Raw genomic sequence first — 20,266 nt, forward strand, 5'->3', positions numbered from 1 at the left:
AATGGGGGACTTCCTACATCATCTCCCCATAGAGGAGAATGGGGGACTTCCTACATCATCTCCCCATAGAGGAGAATGGGGGACTTCCTACATCATCTCCCCATAGAGGAGAATGGGGGACTTCCTACATCATCTCCCCATAGAGGAGAATGGGGGACTTCCTACATCATCTCCCCATAGAGGAGAATGGGGGACTTCCTACATCATCTCCCCATAGAGGAGAATGGGGGACTTCCTACATCATCTCCCCATAGAGGAGAATGGGGGACTTCCTACATCATCTCCCCATAGAGGAGAATGGGGGACTTCCTACATCATCTCCCCATAGAGGAGAATGGGGGACTTCCTACATCATCTCCCCATAGAGGAGAATGGGGGACTTCCTACATCATCTCCCCATAGAGGAGAATGGGGGACTTCCTACATCATCTCCCCATAGAGGAGAATGGGGGACTTCCTACATCATCTCCCCATAGAGGAGAATGGGGGACTTCCTACATCATCTCCCCATAGAGGAGAATGGGGGACTTCCTACATCATCTCCCCATAGAGGAGAATGGGGGACTTCCTACATCATCTCCCCATAGAGGAGAATGGGGGACTTCCTACATCATCTCCCCATAGAGGAGAATGGGGGACTTCCTACATCATCTCCCCATAGAGGAGAATGGGGGACTTCCTACATCATCTCCCCATAGAGGAGAATGGGGGACTTCCTACATCACCTCCCCATAGAGGAGAATGGGGGACTTCCTACATCATCTCCCCATAGAGGAGAATGGGGGACAGCCTACATCACCTCCCCATAGAGGAGAATGGGGGACAGCCTACATCACCTCCCCATAGAGGAGAATGGGGGACTTCCTACATCACCTCCCCATAGAGGAGAATGGGGGACTTCCTACATCACCTCCCCGTAGAGGAGAATGGGGGACTTCCTACATCACCTCCCCGTAGAGGAGAATGGGGGACTTCCTACATCACCTCCCCATAGAGGAGAATGGGGGACAGCCTACATCACCTCCCCGTAGAGGAGAATGGGGGACTTCCTACATCACCTCCCCATAGAGGAGAATGGGGGACAGCCTACATCACCTCCCGTAGAGGAGAATGGGGGACAGCCTACATCATCTCCCGTAGAGGAGAATGGGGGACAGCCTACATCATCTCCCGTAGAGGAGAATGGGGGACAGCCTACATCATCTCCCGTAGAGGAGAATGGGGGACAGCCTACATCATCTCCCGTAGAGGAGAATGGGGAATCATCCTACACCACCTCCCATAGAGGAGAATGGGGGGCGTCTCACACAGCCTACATAATCTCCCATACAGGAGAATGGGGGATCATCCTACACCACCTCCCATAGAGGAGAATGGGGGACAGCCTACATCACCTCCCATAGAGGAGATTGGGGCATCCTACTCCACCTCCCATAGAGGAGATTGGGGCATCCTACTCCACCTCCCATAGAGGAGATTGGGGCATCCTACTCCACCTCCCATAGAGGAGATTGGGGCATCCTACTCCACCTCCCATAGAGGAGAATGGGGGATCATCCTACTCCACCTCCCATAGAGGAGAATGGGGGATCATCCTACACCACCTCCCATAGAGGAGAATGGGGGGGCATCCTACATCACTCCCCATAGAGGAGAATGGGGGGCGTCTCACACTGCCTCCCATAGAGGAGAATGGGGGGCGTCTCACACCGCCTCCCATAGAGGAGAATGGGGGGCGTCTCACACCGCCTCCCATAGAGGAGAATGGGGGGCGTCTCACACCGCCTCCCATGGAGGAGAATGGGGGGCGTCCCACGCCGCCTCCCGTGGAGGGGAATGGGGGGCGTCCCACGCCGCCTCCCGTGGAGGGGAATGGGGGGCGTCCCACGCCGCCTCCCGTGGAGGGGAATGGGGGGCGTCCCACGCCGCCTCCCGTGGAGGGGAATGGGGGACAGCCTACATCATCTCCCGTAGAGGAGAATGGGGAATCATCCTACACCACCTCCCATAGAGGAGAATGGGGGGCGTCTCACACAGCCTACATAATCTCCCATAGAGGAGAATGGGGGATCATCCTACACCACCTCCCATAGAGGAGAATGGGGGACAGCCTACATCACCTCCCATAGAGGAGATTGGGGCATCCTACTCCACCTCCCATAGAGGAGATTGGGGCATCCTACTCCACCTCCCATAGAGGAGATTGGGGCATCCTACTCCACCTCCCATAGAGGAGATTGGGGCATCCTACTCCACCTCCCATAGAGGAGATTGGGGCATCCTACTCCACCTCCCATAGAGGAGAATGGGGGATCATCCTACTCCACCTCCCATAGAAGAGAATGGGGGATCATCCTACACCACCTCCCATAGAGGAGAATGGGGGGGCATCCTACATCACTCCCCATAGAGGAGAATGGGGGGCGTCTCACACTGCCTCCCATAGAGGAGAATGGGAGGCGTCTCACACCGCCTCCCATAGAGGAGAATGGGGGGCGTCTCACACCGCCTCCCATAGAGGAGAATGGGGGGCGTCTCACACCGCCTCCCATAGAGGAGAATGGGGGGCGTCTCACGCCGCCTCCCATAGAGGAGAATGGGGGGCGTCTCACGCCGCCTCCCGTGGAGGAGAATGGGGGGCGTCCCACGCCGCCTCCCGTGGAGGGGAATGGGGGGCGTCCCACGCCGCCTCCCGTGGAGGGGAATGGGGGGCGTCCCACGCCGCCTCCCGTGGAGGGGAATGGGGGGCGTCCCACGCCGCCTCCCGTGGAGGGGAATGGGGGGCGTCCCACGCCGCCTCCCGTGGAGGGGAATGGGGGGCGTCCCACGCCGCCTCCCGTGGAGGGGAATGGGGGGCGTCCCACGCCGCCTCCCGTGGAGGGGAATGGGGGGCGTCCCACGCCGCCTCCCGTGGAGGGGAATGGGGGGCGTCCCACGCCGCCTCCCGTGGAGGGGAATGGGGGCGTCCCACGCCGCCTCCCGTGGAGGGGAATGGGGGGCGTCCCACGCCGCCTCCCGTGGAGGGGAAGGGGGGGCGTCCCACGCCGCCTCCCGTGGAGGGGAAGGGGGGGCGTCCCACGCCGCCTCCCGTGGAGGGGAAGGGGGGGCGTCCCACGCCGCCTCCCGTGGAGGGGAAGGGGGGGCGTCCCACGCCGCCTCCCGTGGAAGGGAATGGGGGATTATCCTACATCACTTCCCATAAAGTGAATGGGTGGATCATCCTACATAACTTTCCATAGAGGAGAATTTAAATGAATAAAAATTGCTCTAGTAATGTTCTATAGTTTCCATCCCCACACCCTTCTCTGATGTCATCTGTCACCACTGCCGATTCCTGCCAGTCCTTTCCGCTTCTAGAGATGGATACTGAGGTCAGCAGAGCCATAAGCTCCCAAGAATTTGGGGAAAGAGGAAGTAAGGGGTATAGCTTGCTGTGTCAATGGACACATACAGCATAGGCCAGGATTGTGCATGCATGAAGACACCCACAAACAGGCAGGGGGCCGGTGACTTGAGAACCAGCCTAATGACAAAATATGAGTTCCTAAAGAAGAAAAAAAAATAGCCAGTGCCTCCTCTTTAAGTTATACTTTAAAACCTTTATTTTTATATTTTTAAAGCGGAGTTCCACTCACACTGTAAAAAAAAAATAGCAGCTACAAAAACTAGCTGCTGATTCATAAAAAAAACTGCCACTCACCTGTCCCACGATCCTACATTGTCCTCCCCGCAGCCCGTTTCACCAGCCGTATGATGTTCCAGGCATCGGCATCTTCAGTGTGGGCAAACGGCTATGAGAGCTTGCGGCTTCACAGCCGGGTGCCCATTGCGCGAGTAGCGCTGCCCTTCCTGAATGGCCCTGTAGTCTTCTGGTGCCTGTCACGTGTCCCAGAAGACTACGGGGAGGGAGGATAGGAGGACAACTTCTGCTTCCGATCGCCTAGGCGATCGGAGTGGGTACCTGTCAATTTCGGGTACCTGCTCCCCCCCCCCTCGCTCCCTAATGGTGCCAATCCTTAATGGGGAGCGGGGGATCAATCTTTAAAGCAGAACTTCCCCTTTTGGGTGGAGCTCCACTTTAATACTTATAACTTTTTTGTTGTTTTACATAGAGAGGAGAGGGATTAGTACATCTGCCAGGTTTTGCTGTCTGTGTCCTTGTTAGGGAGATTTACGCTATTAGTCCTAGTGAAGTTATCACCATTAAAGCGAGTGTCTCAATTTTTAAAATGTGAAAAAAAAAATGCAAAATTGCGGTTTATCACCAGAACAGGAAGAGAGGGGAAATCCTCCAATGAGGTCCCTTAGTTCTGGTGACTGTAGTAACAACCAGGGATTCCCTCACCTAGGAAGGATTTAATCTCGCTTCCTGTTTTGGCCATGGGAGAGGAAGTGCACAGAAATCTCCCCAATGGGGCATAGATGGCAAAAAAAATAAATGACAGTGTTTGTAACCCTTCCTTTATCCAAAATGGGAAATATTTTACTTTTATCTATACTTCAGTTTATTTTAACTCTGCTGGCATCATTCACTTTCCTTTTACCACATATAACTTGCATTCTACCACTTTCTGCGTGATTCAATTGATGTGTTTTTCCTCTGTGTTTTTTGTGCATTTTTTTGTGTATTTGTCGAGGTTTTTTATGCGTTTTGTTTGTTTTTTTGCCAATCGGAAAGTATTAACTTTGATGTGACTTTGGAAGGGTGCAACTTTGATGCGCTTTTAGATGGATACGCCTTTGGATGGGTGCGATTTCAATGTGACTTGGATGCTGCTCTGATGCTGCTTGAGTGCCAAAGTGTGTAAAGTTGCAACAAAGTCGCATCATATAAATAGAACAGTCATACTTTCCTATTAGCCAAAAAAAGAGTCATCATAGTTAATATTTTTCTTTTGGAAATAAAAATGCATCAAAAACGCACTACATGCATTTCTGCTGTGTCCATTGAAGTCTATTGAGCCACAAATGCACTGTGTTGCGTTTAAGAGAGTCCCTGACCCTTTCCAAAAAACGCAGCAGCTGAAAAATGCATAGATGTGAACATGTCCCATAGGAAACCTAATTGGACTGTAGTGAGTTTCTGCAAAATGCACTAAAAAGCATATGTGTGAACCAGGCCTGAAGAAGGTGAGAGGATCGCTTGACAGCTTTACTCCAAGCACAGCAGTTACAGTCAGGTCCATAAATATTGGGACATCGACACAATTCTAACATTTTTGGCTCTATACACCACCACAATGGATTTGAAATGAAACGAACAAGATGTGCTTTAACTGCAGACTGTCAGCTTTAATTTGAGGGTATTTACATCCAAATCAAGTGAACGGTGTAGGAATTACAACAGTTTGCATATGTGCCTCCCACTTTTTAAGGGACCAAAAGTAATGGGACAGAATAATAATCATAAATCAAACTTTCACTTTTTAATACTTGGTTGCAAATCCTTTGCAGTCAATTACAGCCTGAAGTGTGGAACGCATAGACATCACCAGACGCTGGGTTTCATCCCTGGTGATGCTCTGCCAGGCCTCTACTGCAACTGTCTTCAGTTCCTGCTTGTTCTTGGGGCATTTTCCCTTCAGTTTTGTCTTCAGCAAGTGAAATGCATGCTCAATTGGATTCAGGTCAGGTGATTGACTTGGGCATTGCATAACATTCCACTTCTTTCCCTTAAAAAACTCTTTGGTTGCTTTTGCAGTCTGCTTTGGGTCATTGTCCATCTGCACTGTGAAGCGGCGTCCCATGAGTTCTGAAGCATTTGGCTGAATATGAGCAGATAATATTGCCCGAAACACTTCAGAATTCATCCTGCTGCTTTTGTCAGCAGTCACATCATCAATAAATACAAGAGAAGCAGTTCCATTGGCAGCCATACATGCCCACGCCATGACACTACCACCACCATGCTTCACCGATGAGGTGGTATGCTTAGGATCATGAGCAGTTCCTTTCCTTCTCCATACTCTTCTCTTCCCATCGCTCTGGTACAAGTTGATCTTGGTCTCATCTGTCCATAGAATGTTGTTCCAGAACTGTGAAGGCTTTTTTACATGTCGTTTGGCAAACTCTAATCTGGCCTTCCTGTTTTTGAGGCTCACCAATGGTTTACATCTTGTGGTGTACCCTCTGTATTCACTCTGGTGAAGTCTTCTCTTGATTGTTGACTTTGACACACATACACCTACCTCCTGGGGAGTGTTCTTGATCTGGCCAACTGTTGTGACGGGTGTTTTCTTCACCAGGGAAAGAATTCTTCGGTCATCCACCACAGTTGTTTTCCATGGTCTTCCGGGTCTTTTGGTGTTGCTGAGCTCACCGGTGCGTTCCTTCTTTTTAAGAATGTTCCAAACAGTTGTTTTGTCCACGCCTAATGTTTTTGCTATCTCTCTGATGGGTTTGTTTTGTTTTTTCAGCCTAATGATGGCTTGCTTCACTGACAGTGACAGCTCTTTGGATCTCATCTTGAGAGTTGACAGCAACAGATTTCAAATGCAAATAGCACACTTGAAATGAACTCTGGACCTTTTATCTGCTCATTGTAATTGGGATAATGAGGGAATAACACACACCTGGCCATGGAACAGCTGAGAAACCAATTGTCCCATTACTTTTGGTCTCTTAACAAGTGGGAGGCACATATGCAAACTGTTGTAATTCCTACACCGTTCACCTGATTTGGATGTAAATACCCTCAAATTAAAGCTGACAGTCTGCAGTTTAAGCACATCTTGTTCGTTTCATTTTAAATCCATTGTGGTGGTGTATAGAGCCAAAAATGTTAGAATTGTGTCGATGTCCCAATATTTATGGACCTGACTGTATAAGGAAGAAAAGCATGGATTATGTTCCTGCTGCATTGAAGCCTTAGCTGTTTGCCAACATTATGCATCCAGGAAACATCCTGTATTTGAAGACTGTGACATTTGACTTGTTTGATTTATGTGAGGTTTTATTTAGAGTAGACACAAATTGCACCATTTTTAAATTAATGTATATTCAGTTTAGAGATTGCTTAATCTCATGAACTAATAGATTCTGCCGTCTTTAGGTTTTCTACCAAATATTTTTTTTTTCTTCTAACAGGAGTCCAAATGAGGAAAAATACAGATCCATAAGAATTGGAAACACAGCATTCTCTACCAGACTTTTGCCAGTCCCAGGGGCTGTTGAATGTTTATTTGAAATGGGATTTGAAGAGGTAGGAATTGTCTGCTACATGAGGACAATTGGTGTACACTCTGAACATTGTGTTGCTGGAACATCCATTAAAGGGTTCGGTGGGTGACTCAGTGGTCACAAAGCAGATCATAAATAATTATACTGTAATACAAAACAGGTATAGAGGCACTCGTGGGTCTTGCAGAAAGCAGCAGCATTTTATTTTCAATGATATGACAAAGCTCTATAGTTCTCAACAATTCTATGCTTTTCATAATAATGCCCATAGACAATGGTTACTTTGCCAGCACGTTCCCCTCATTTAGGCTCCATTCACACTTTTGCAACTTCAAAATTTGTGCGATTTTTTTTTTTTTTTTTTTTTTTTTTTTTTTTTTTTTTTTTTTTTTTTTCTTTTCATTGCGATTTTGGCTTTGACCAAGGATGATTGTTTCTGCTGTACAAAGTCGCACACAAGTCGCATTTATAACATTCAGGTCCAACTTTCATTTGACTTTACATTGAGCTCTATGGCCATCAAGTTGCATGAAAGTCAGACCAAAGTAGTGCAGGAACTACTTTCAAGTCGCTTCGACTTGAAGTCGCACAGATATGAATGGTACTCATTGGGAAACATGGGGTGTGACTTGTCATACAAGTTTGGAGTCCAAAGTCACATGACAAGTCGCACAAGTGTGAATGGGCTTTAGCTGATTTCCAAAATCTACATTAAAGCGAGCGTCACAATTTTTAAAATGTAAAAAATCCATGCAAAGCAAACGGGTTACATTTACTTGTCCTTCTGCCCACACCACCAATGTCATTTGTGTTGAATGGTAATCTTGCTGAAAGATCTTCTCCATTTGACATCTAAGGCAGGCCATAGACGGGTCGTTTATCTCCTTAACAACTCTACAGAGCTATTATAGTGAATACTTGTGAGCTAATTATGGATCGAGGTGTTCAATATGTTCTGAAAGTGTATAAGGTGCGCTGGCACTTGCACTGACTCACTTAACTAGTGTGTATAAATAATAGAAAAAAGATAGCGCCGCGCTCCTATGTATTAATATATACAGCTTGAGCTTCTAAGGTGTATCAAATATCAATATAAACTGTGACTATACCACTAAATGCATATACAATAATACATAAAAATACCATATATAGTGAATCTTAAACTAATATTGCCTTAGTGGGTGCCACGGTGAAATCCTGTGTTGCACCCATATAAAGCTGTGTGTACTCTATGTTAATAGTGCAAAAGCACATGTGCACGTGCTAAAATTAAACAAATAAAATACAGTCTTTAAGATAAATGTGCAAGTGAATATTCTGTTCCTTGTCTCCGAGTGCTAGATGGTCTCCTTATATGCTCACCTCTATATTTGCCTGAATGAATCCAGGCAAATACGCTTTTTATCCTTCCAGGATTGATGAAATGGGATGATGCCTTTGCTCTAGCCGTCCTATGAGGTGGACATGTATATGGATGGATCCTCCTGTTGTCTCCTTTATCTCCCTGTGTATCTATGAGTACACTGAGTAGCTCTCTTGGGGTCTCCCAATTCCCCTCCTGGGGTTGTTTCCTCGTTCACTCCTCCTTATATCAGCTCATGGGATGTTTGGTCAAAGAAAAGGAAAAGCAGACCATAGTGTCTTATCCTTATAAAAATGGATTTATTTTTGCCAATAACAAGTATACCTTGATGGTATGCAGCTCATAAATGATCCAATCAGGCATAGATGGCAATCAGCAGGTAAAAAAGAAAACCTCTCTGCAGCTGCCCTTGCAGTGCTGTCTGCCTGTGCTTGTACTCGGATCTGCTCGCTTCTCCAGTGCAATGTCGTGACGTCAGAGCCCCTCCCCTACGCGTTGCGTCACAGGGTCACGTGACTTCATCAGGGGGAATTTGATTCAAATTCAAAGGTATACTTGTTATTGGCAAAAATAAATCCATTTTTATAAGGATAAGACACTATGGTCTGCTTTTCCTTTTCTTTGACCAAACATCCCATGAGCTGATATAAGGAGGAGTGAACGAGGAAACAACCCCAGGAGGGGAATTGGGAGACCCCAAGAGAGCTACTCAGTGTACTCACAGATACACAGGGAGATAAAGGAGACAACAGGAGGATCCATCCATATACATGTCCACCTCATAGGACGGCTAGAGCAAAGGCATCATCCCATTTCATCAATCCTGGAAGGATAAAAAGCGTATTTGCCTGGATTCATTCAGGCAAATATAGAGGTGAGCATATAAGGAGACCATCTAGCACTCGGAGACAAGGAACAGAATATTCACTTGCACATTTATCTTAAAGACTGTATTTTATTTGTTTAATTTTAGCACGTGCACATGTGCTTTTGCACTATTAACATAGAGTACACACAGCTTTATATGGGTGCAACACAGGATTTCACCGTGGCACCCACTAAGGCAATATTAGTTTAAGATTCACTATATATGGTATTTTTATGTATTATTGTATATGCATTTAGTGGTATAGTCACAGTTTATATTGATATTTGATACACCTTAGAAGCTCAAGCTGTATATATTAATACATAGGAGCGCGGCGCTATCTTTTTTCTATAACTCTACAGAGCTGCCACCTTGTTCAATTTGCAGTGCTAACCACTTAGCCATTGTGCTGCCCCAGTATGGCCCTACTCTCCTGTCAGGAATAAACCTTATGGAATAGGTCCTGCAAGCGGTATAACCAACCCTGGGGGTTAGTTTTTGTTATTCCTTCCTGTACTTCACTGGAAGATGACAATTATGTTAATGTGCATGGATTTGTTAAAAAAAGTTGGGTGTATATTACTACTATAAAGGAGATGTACAGCTAAAGCTCTTTTGGCTGTACTTCTCCTGTGGTTCACAGGAGTGCAGAACGAACCTGTTTTCAGCTGACAGCGGGCTGAAGTCACTCAGCCAGTCCAGGCTGGGGAAAGATGCCAACTTTAAAGACGAGATCCACCCCAGAGTCTGGAGCAGCACCTGGTTCAGCCTCTCAGCAAGCTGCTCTGGGCATGAGCCAGCCGTTCCCTCCGCTTCCACAGCCCAGCGCTCTAGTAAGTGTCCCTGCTCTCTGCTCACAGCGGTGGTGAGAACTCTGTGATCAGTGGTCATGTGAACACAATGTTCTGTGAAGTGAATAATCCTCAAAGATCACAACAAAGACTCTTAAGACCTGGTTCACACTTGTGCGATGCGGGAAACGCGGTGAATCTTGTGCACTTTCTGCACCGCATTGCAATCACATGGCGTCCATGCGATCTAGTATGGTATCAGTGTTAATTAAGGACACCCCTCAAAACAGATTGAAAAACGTAACACCCAGTGAGAAAACCCATGCAATGCGAATCGGATGGGGAAAAAAGGGTCCTGCACAAAATGTATAGCTCAGACCACACCGCACAGACATCGCATGTGATGTGCATAGAAATGCAGTGTGGTTCCTGTGCCAATCACATGCGGTGTCCCGCACTGCACAAATGTAATCCTAGGCTGAAGTTTATAACAAAGACTCTGGTTTCTAACAGTTTAGAAAAATCTGTTGTACATTTACTTTACAAGTCTGGCAGACTGCTATGTTTCTGCTGCCTTAGAATATAAAGGGAGATGAGATATGATTTTATTGTGTTTTGAAGATTAATTTCTTCACAATGTCTACAGCTACAGAGGTCAGTGAGGGCCTGTTTTAAAGTTCTTTTATTGCTTGTTCATAATATGTAAATACTTTACCCGCTTCCCATCTGCCCTATAGTAGAAGTACTGCTACAGGGTGGCATGGGTGCGCAAAATCGCGTGTGTGCTTGTGTGTGTGTGTGTGTGTGTGTGTGTGTGTGTGTGTGTGTGTGTGTGTGTGTGTGTGTGTGTGTGTGTGTTTTTTTGCATTTCCAGGTAGGGGGGTGTGCACGAACGCCCTACCCATGCCAACCATTCGCGGCCTAGGCTGTCAATCACCGGGTACTGGCTGGTGATTACTCGCCGGCATCTGGTGATTGCCGAGCATCTCCGACGGAGGGGAAAACTGTTTGTAAACAAAATAGTTTGCTCCCCTGTCAGCTCCGGCACACTGCTTTGCATAGCTGTGCATAGCACAGCCATGCAAAGCAGTGTGCTTACAGTGAAGCACAAACAGCCCAGTATGCAAAACAGCACACAGTTAACCCTTTGATTACCCCACGTTAACCCCTTCCTGCCTAGTACCATTAGTACATTGTCAGTGCTTTTTATTAGCACTGATCACTGTATTGGTGTCACCCTAGTGTAAGAATGCCCGACGCAATCCCGCTATAAGTCTCTGATCGCTGCCATTACTAGAAAAAATTAAATAAAAATCTCAGTATATATACTGCCATTTTTGTAAACCAATTAATTTACACTTATTGGGATTTTTTTTTTTAGCAAAGACGTAGCAGAATACAGTTGGGCCTAAATTTATGACGAAATTTGATTTTTAAAATTTTTTTACTAGACATGTTTAGCAAAAAGTAAAAAATATTGTTTTTTGTTTTTTTTTTCAAAATCAAATTGTCAGTCGAAGTAACATAGCGCCGTAACGCAAAAAATGGCCAGGTCAGGAAGGGGAGTAAATTCTCTGGAGGACAAGTGGTTAATGTGCATAGTCAGCGCAGAGGTGTACTTTAAATTGTGAACCATTAATCTAGAACAAGTATGCTGTCAATTAGGTGGGATTTCCTGACCTGCATACAGTGATTCAAAGTATTGAAGCTAGAGGATTATCATGACAACTGGGTAGCTAGCATTTTTAAGAGGTCCGCAATGGCAGAGTATATGTTTTTGTCAAGACAGGTTATACTCAGATGGTACTTTTCCAAAGCTTTTTAATAAGTAATTTTTTTAAAGATTTGCTCTAGTATAAATGTTTGAGACCTAAAATCACATACAAAGGCTGTTCATTATAAAGCCATGGTCTGATAACCCAATACCTTTGTGACTTGTGGTGTCCTAGAAATTATGTAAAAGCACAGCCCTCTTATTGCTAATTGCCAATTAAGCATGCGACTGATCTGCCCTTGTCATTACATGCAAATAACTGCCAAAACAGTGATTCCAGTAGAGGTTTTTATTTATTTTTAATAAGGAACCTGTTGTGACTGAGATATAAAAGTTACCATAGCAGAGCGGTCTTTGAAATTTCAAGTTACCTGGTTGCCATGTGACTCTTTTGGGTCAGAACAGGTATACAAATAGGACGCTTTCCTTTTCTGAATCCCTGTTCTGCAGTATAACAGCTTAGCATTTTTAGGAGTTCATCAGCACTACTTTATCTCTCAGGATAGGTTTACTGTATGGTTGAGCTACAGTACCAAAATGTTAGCAGACGTTGGCATTGCAGGTACAAATAATAATCTGAAGCTGGATTGGTTTCCCTGCATAGCTGCACCATATTTTGCTCTCTTCAGTTTTATAAATCAACCCATATGTGCTTTCTTCAATGAAGGAAATTATTGGTTCGTTGTGTTGGGGTCTTTGAGTGTCACAAGCTTATAGCAATAGATAACTAACCAAATAAATCGGTATTAAACCCAGAAGCAAACATTTCATTATATAGCAGTTTGCCAGTTCTTAGGTGTGATGGCTGAATTGGTGTTCTTTTCTAGGCTTTCCTGGTTGGTAGGTTTGTTGTTTTTCAACAAAACAAGCTGTTCTGCAGATGTAGCGGTCACAGGGGTGAGGCAAACCATTTACTACTGACAGCTTTAAAATGATCAGTTTTTGTTTCTGTAAAAGATTTATCTGATAAAGAAAAAAAACCAGTTTTCTGTAACTGCTTATAGAAGTGTTAGGTGGAGTTTTGCTTCTATTTGTTTAGTGTAATTAAGTCTGCTAGTGCATCTACCCCCCCAGCTTAAAGTGGTTCTAAAGACTGAAGGTTTCTATGCATGAAGGTAAAAAACATCTGTGTGCAGCAGCTCCACCAGCCCCCTCAATAATTACCTGAACCTCATCGCGATCCAGCAATGCGATTGACTGCCTTGGCTGTCTAGGGTCTTTGCCTCCTCATTGGCTGAGAGAAGCCGTTAGCTCACGCTGCTGTAAATCACAGCCAGTCAGCCAATGAGGAGAGGGGGCGGGGCCAAGCTGCATCTCTGTGTGTGAATGGACACACGGAGCAGCGGGTGCACCCACAGCAAGCTGCTTGCTGTGGGGGCACCCGACAGAAAGGAGAAGCCAGGAGAGTTTGCGGGGGACCTGAGAAGAGGATGATCTGGGCTGGTCTGTGCAAAACCACTGCATACAGTAGGTAAGCATAGACATGTTTGTTTACAAAAACAAATGAACCTTTAGAATCGCTTTAACTGCTGCTGTCCAAAGGTGTCCCTGTGCTCATTCATCCAGAGTAGGGGGCACTCTAATACAGGAGGTGTGTTACTGGCCAGATCACTTGGTGAAAACAGAGGGAATAAAGCCTGAAAAAAATAATGCAGTCAACGCATCTAATGATATTAGTAAGCTGTTTTGGTTATGGGTTTATTACTTCTTTATAGTTTTACCAGTGAAATAACTATTCCCTGTTATCTCAGCTTGTAACTGTTGTAATATTTGCGGATTTTGCAGGGGGAGACACATCTTGTGTTTCCCAAAAAGGCATCAGTTGAGAAACTGCGTAAGGTAAGAGACTGTATAGCGTCGGAGAGAAACAAGAGGATGGCTGGGTCAGAGCCAACTGCACCAGCTGCTTCAAGTACACCACAACCATCCAACCCCAGCCTGACAAACAGTCCCGAGCACACAGCAGAGACTTCCTCCAACTACACGGTAAGGAGCAGGGATGTGGACATTTTTGGAAAAATTACTTGTCCAGGTACTAAATCAGTGTCTCAATCTGCTTGTCCCTCATGACAATCTACTTGTCCAGATAAAAAAATAAACAAATTTATCCAAAACCGTATTTAAATCTGAGGTGCTTTTAGGAATATCTGGAGCTTTTTAAAACAAAAGGGGCTTTATGGCGACTTAATATTTTTAATATTGCGCTGTTTATCTCCTGCTCACCTCCCTGCCTGTCTCCAGCACCGCACCCAGGAACTTGCAGGGAGGAAAAAGATCTCTCAGTGTAATGAGCACTGATTGGATGCTCGTCAGGAAAGGGGAGTGTTCGGCTTATCCATTTTTTTGCACACACATTCAAAAAATCATCATTTTATGACTGAAGATTACACAAAACCCCCAACATTATATAATTTCTGAAAGCAGACACTCTAGAGACTAAAATAGTGGTAGCTCCAATTTTGTATCTCACAGGATATTACTACAAAGGTCTAGGAAACATAAAATGTCAGTAAAAAATATGCTTAAGTTAATTTTAGGACACAAAAAAATCAAATTACCCAATTTTTTGGTAAAATATAAAAGATGAGGTTGCACTGAGGAAATAGATATCCAACGTGGCAAACCTTTAAGTTTGCGTACACTCATGAAATGGCGACAAACTTTAGTACCCTATATTTTCTATAGGCAACGCTTTTTAGGCCCCTTATAGGTCATCAGTTTAGTGTTACGGAGGTCGTCTAGTGCTAAAATTATTGCTCTCATTCTGGATGCGTGGCGATATGCAATATGTGTATCGCAATTGATGTCTTCATGCGTAGACACCCCAGCATATGATTTTACGTTTCTTTCCCAGCCTCGATGGTCGATAAATCTGTCATCGGGACCCGGAAGTTATGTCAAAACGTTACTTCTGGGTCAGGACAAGAAGGGGAGCGGACATGTCCGCTCTCCTGTCTCCCCTATACCTGCTGACACCTGCTGAACCGATTTTGGTCCTGCAGATGGGCAAGCGGAGCCCAAGAGCGGGCGGGGGGAGCGTACGCTGGCACTGTAGTGGGTTGTGTGAAAGCAATTGGGCTTCCACCTGACAGGTGAGCTCTGCAGCAGGGCTAGAAGTTAAAAAAAAAAAAAAAAAGAGAGAAATAAACTACCTGCCAGGCGCCTGGAACTACATGTCCCGGGGTTGGGCGATATAAATTGAACATCCCTGAAGGAGTTTAGAGGGTATTGCAAAGTCTACATTTATAGCTCCATTTGGAAAATCGGGCACTGCCCAGGGTCAGTAGGGGGCCCCATGAGATGCCCCTGGTACCTTTTTTTTCATAGGCTTTTTTTGAGTTGAGCAAGGACACAGGGGCCCCATGATCCCCTATTGCCCGGGGGCCCCATGAGTTGTAAGTCCACCCCTGGTCAGCACATATTAATTGAAACAGGTGAGTTTACAAATTACAAGAGTATCACAAACTTGTAATGTAGTTATTTCTTACAGTTTTGAGAAGGTGCCAATAAATTTTTCCAGTCCATTTTTGGAGGTTTAGGTGGAATGTCAGATTTTTTGCTTTTTGTTTCTCCACTTTTAGTGTCTTACCACTACAAACAAAAGAAATAAACATGAGAATGCCTAAACATTTGTAATTGCATCAATTTTCTGGGCGAAGTGGTGCATTATCTGACAGAAATGCAGGGGTGCCACTATTTTTGGCCATGACTGTATGTTTGGGAATCCTCATCTTTACTTCCCCCAAGCTATGTGCCAATCCATTGTGGCATCACTATACTGACCAGTGAGGCTCTCGTTTTGGGTTGGTCTGTGTCTATAGTGTAAGCATTATGCTTTTTTGTTTCTTTATGCCTGTTTACAGCTGTGCATTTTACTAGGCAGGACACCAGTACTTCAGTACAAAAACCTGGCTGGAATTTAACGGGAGCAACTTGATGTGAAATTGTCATGACTTTCCTGTTTTGCAATGAATTTGTGTTTGCCTAATCTAGAAATTTTGTAAATGCAGTAAGTAAATTGTCCTTTTTTTTTTTTTTTTTTTTTTCTTCTTTCTTTTAATCCTAGGCTTCTGAGATGCGATTTTTGCAGACACTACAGTCAAATGCACATCACGTGCTTGTTTATGAGCGACCCGAACTTCAACAAAAAGCTCGGGACCTGTTGCCTGTATCAGAACTGCAAGCAAGAGCTCAAGAAAAACTGCTGCAAGTGAAAAGTCTTGACTCTGGTAATACATGCACATTTCCATAACAATATAGATCTATAAAAAAAATTATAAAGTTTGTTTTGCTGTTTCTTAGCATGAAACTGTTAAAGGCATGTTGGTCTACAAAAACAAAATTAAGAATTGTTTTATTTGTAGAGTCCACCATCAATGAAGACGATTTCCTCATGTTAGAATTATTACGCTGGTTTAAGGAAGACTTCTTCCAGTGGGTGAACAGCCTGCCCTGTAGCCAATGTAATGGACAGACTGAGACTAAAGAGTCACTCGTCCCATCAACAGACGATCTTCGATGGGGGGCAACAAGGGTGGAAAATCATTACTGTAACAAGTGTAATCACATCAACAGGTTTCCTAGGTGAGGTTCACCGCTTTTGTGTGTGATACATCTAACTGTAATGCATAGGTCACTTCTTTTATGTAGTAGTAGTTATCGTGTAGTCATCCTCATTCAAATACTTATTTTTTACCCGGTACAGGGATTGAGGGGGGTCACTGTGAGGCACCCTATGCAGAGAAAAGTGGAGTGTTGTGAATACTTAACGCCTAAAACGACTATTGAAACCCTCCCCTATACTACATATTCTTTAAAGCCTAAGTCAAGGGTGTAGTGCCCACACAAACTATTTCTTTTACTAACACACAGTGCAGCTGCATGAGCTGTAGACATTGTAACATCAACTACATACAGCATAGAGCTCTGTTCCTGCAGCAGGGACTACCTGTCCTGCTCCCAGAACAAAACTGAGTCAGACTGAGTGCTTCTCAGCCATTCACAGGAAGCTTTGTATTTTATAAATGAATACAAGGCTTCCTCTGGTTATGGTGGGAATCGTGACATCGTCTGATTTTTTTTTTTTCCTAGGTATACATAATATAACTGGATACTAAAAGTTTTATAGTTAAAGTTGATCCAGGGGGAATATCCAATTGCCTCTCAGGGGATCAGCAAGGAATTTTTTTCCTCTGCAGGAGCAAATTGGATCATGCTTTTGCTGGGGGTATTTTGCCTTCCTCTGGACTTCAACTGTGGTTATAGGATTATAACTTTTTGGTTGAACCGGATGGACTTTTGTCTTTCTTTTTCAGCTAGACTAACTATGTAATTATATGCCTGCATCTACCTTAGCCAATCAGAGGAAGCCTTGTATTTATTCAGAAAATACAAGGCTTCCTGTGAGTAACTGAGCAGCATTCAGCCTGACTCCAATTTTTTTTTTTTTTTAATTGAAACTGTATATCATAGACAAGAAAATGATACGCCACCACAAAAAGTGGGAATTAGCTAGTGTGTGCACAAAGAAAACAATACACAATGGATAACAATGCCCAGAAGAGGTTTCCATAAGGCCAGGCATGTTCCAAAAAAGAATGGGTTAATCGGGCTAAATATACATGACAGCTGTATAACAGACAATAATGTCTAGAAAATCCTTGACCCCTAGTGGGCTATTACTCAAAATAGTGGACAAGATCCATAGTAGGAACAGTGGTAGAGCTACCTTGGTAACAAGAGAAGGGCTCGTTCACACTAGAATGTGGTGCAGGAGATCCGCATTCCCATGCGGCTTCCCACACCGCATTCCGATTGCAATGCCCTTGCGATCTGCTGGGAGGGGGGGTCAGTTGTTAACCACATCCAAAGCGCAGGTCGGAAACACATTGCATTTGCCCGTACCGGCCCACACCAAACTGCATGGTACAAGGTACTATGTGATGCAGTTGCCATGCGTTTAAAAAAGTGCATACATTACCTTTTTAGTGTGGTGCAATTTCAGCCCTTTCAAATGAATGGACTTGAAATTGCACCACATACGAATCGCACAGGAACACACTGTACGTTCCTGTGCAATTCAGATCAAAGCAGTGTGAACCGGCCCTAAAGGAAGAAAAAGGCAACAAGAAAGAAAGAAAGAAGAAACGAGACGATATGCTTCACGCCATGTGACACCCTTATAGAGTCTTACATGGGTAAAGCACCCGAACATGATTTTTCTTGGTTCCAAAAGATGCCAAGGACGCCAGATCTTGCTGAAGTGTCAAAACGTATTATTCAAACAAGAAGTCAGATATTCCATATTAGAAATGTCATGAATACATTTATATAAATTTACTTAAGACGGCGGCAATGATTTTTTCCATTTCAAGGCAATCGGACACCTGGCTGCTGTTAGAACATGGTTAAATAGCCTGATGGGATTTGTAAGTTTTAAAGCAGAACTACACTGCATCTGAGCATTACAATTCCAAAACACTATTGAATAAATTTTTAATATCCAAAGCAAATTCCCCTATCCATCCATGTCTGCATGCTTTATTTTGCTGAGAAATAACTTTGAAACTTTTGCATTTCTGGCAGTGGCCGTCTTAAGTAAGGGCAGATGATTCATGTTGACTTCCTGGAATCCATCTACCCTTAGCTTAGGCAGGCAGACAGGAAGGTGTTCTTAGCTGAGAAAACCCCTCCTAAATACTCCTGGGATGTATGACATTATTTGCCTTGGCATGAAAACCAGGAAGTAACTGAAGAAATGTAAAAAAATGTACTTTCCTATCTATTTACTAATGCTAGCAACATAAGAATTAAAATAGTCAATGGTGACTAAGACAGTGAAGTTTCACTTTAAGCTTTGTTAAAATAATACTTTTAATGTGTGTCCAATTTTTAGATATAATAACCCAGAGAAGCTCTTGGAGACCAGGCAGGGTCGCTGTGGAGAGTGGGCCAACTGCTTTACTCTGTGCTGCAGGGCAATGGAGCTAGAAGCGAGATATGTATGGGATAGTACAGGTGAGTGCTGGTATTACAAAGCCCTTGATTTCTTAGTACTGTAACTTTAACATAGTATGGTGTGAAGGAAAGAAGTCAGTATTTCCAAAGAATCTGTAGTAATACAGTTACGTTAACCAGTTGATGTCTAACATTTTGGAATACTTTGCCATAGGCACACACCATTGAGGTTCTGCTGGTTCTTGTGTAGGACCAGTGGGTGCTATGGGATTAATATGTATTTCCACTTTTGCCTTCCAATTTGAGAAACCCCCTCTATATTTGTGTTCATATTCACAAAGGATACCTACAAATAATATGAAAATACAAATAAAAAATGTACGTTAACTGTTTCGTAAACTTGTGGTTATGGTTGCCACGCATTGACAAAAAACTAAAGTAAATCCAGTGGAATAATACCAGTAAGTTCATATTTTTCACATCCTGCAGATCATGTCTGGACTGAGGTGTTCTCTTCATCTCAAAACAGATGGCTCCATTGTGACCCATGTGAAAATGCTTGTGACAAGCCTCTCTTATATGAGGTTGGATGGGGAAAGAAGCTGTCCTACATCATTGCATTCTCCAAAGATGAGGTTTGTAAAACAGTATTTGATGCCATGGTAAGCAGTTGCTGTCATTACAAAGAAAAACATTTAATCCACATTTTAATCCATTGGGAAGGAAATGCCACTATTTAAATCAAGACATCAATGACTTTCTATTTATTCATGAATTATTGATTAAAAAGTCAGAGTATGGAGGGTTCAGAACAAGCTCATGGCTGCAGTAGCATGCCTAGAACTATCTTATCAAGGACTGAGTGAACTCAGTATTGCCATGGTAACCATTGGACCACTAAAGAAATGTGTACATAAGATAGAGAATGCATTAGATGCAGTTCAAGTTATATGTTATGAGAAATTTCTAGATGATTTGTACCCAGAGATATAAAACAGTCTAAGGATTGCTCTGTGATCATTGCAGGTGGTTGATGTTACTTGGAGGTATTCGTGTAAACATGAAGAAGTCATCTTGCGGAGGAAAGAGCTTCGAGAAAATTGGTTACGGGAAACAATTTCTGCTCTAAACAAGACGGTAATATATTTTTAAAAAAAGTTAGCTTCTTTATCATAAATAATTATTTATAGATAAGTTGAATTTTGCAGGCACCTGCAAAAACCTGTACACTGAAAAAAAGAAGGTAGGCAAACAAAAAAAGAGATTTATATAGCGGAGTTGGGGATGGAGGAGGAGGAAAGTTTTTTCAGGATGAAGAACCACTTTGAGCTGTT

General features: G+C 44.0%; 1 protein-coding gene across 1 annotated transcript in view; it reads left to right on the forward strand.

Annotated features, from left to right (window-relative positions):
* Positions 1 to 20,266, forward strand: part of NGLY1 (N-glycanase 1) — a 43,256-nt gene that overhangs the window by 1,368 nt on the left and 21,622 nt on the right. The window contains exons 2-8 of the mRNA XM_089690887.1: positions 7,087 to 7,201; positions 13,761 to 13,961; positions 16,042 to 16,204; positions 16,340 to 16,559; positions 18,871 to 18,992; positions 19,422 to 19,567; positions 19,959 to 20,069. Of these exons, the coding sequence (XP_089547013.1) occupies positions 7,087 to 7,201; positions 13,761 to 13,961; positions 16,042 to 16,204; positions 16,340 to 16,559; positions 18,871 to 18,992; positions 19,422 to 19,567; positions 19,959 to 20,069 (1,078 nt within the window). The remainder of the gene's footprint in view (positions 1 to 7,086; positions 7,202 to 13,760; positions 13,962 to 16,041; positions 16,205 to 16,339; positions 16,560 to 18,870; positions 18,993 to 19,421; positions 19,568 to 19,958; positions 20,070 to 20,266) is intronic.

The sequence above is a fragment of the Staurois parvus genome, unplaced genomic scaffold, assembly GCF_062004578.1.
Source record: "Staurois parvus isolate SC_StPar_1 unplaced genomic scaffold, SC_StPar_1.0 ptg000021l, whole genome shotgun sequence".
In the NCBI taxonomy this organism is placed as follows: Eukaryota; Metazoa; Chordata; class Amphibia; order Anura; family Ranidae; genus Staurois; species Staurois parvus.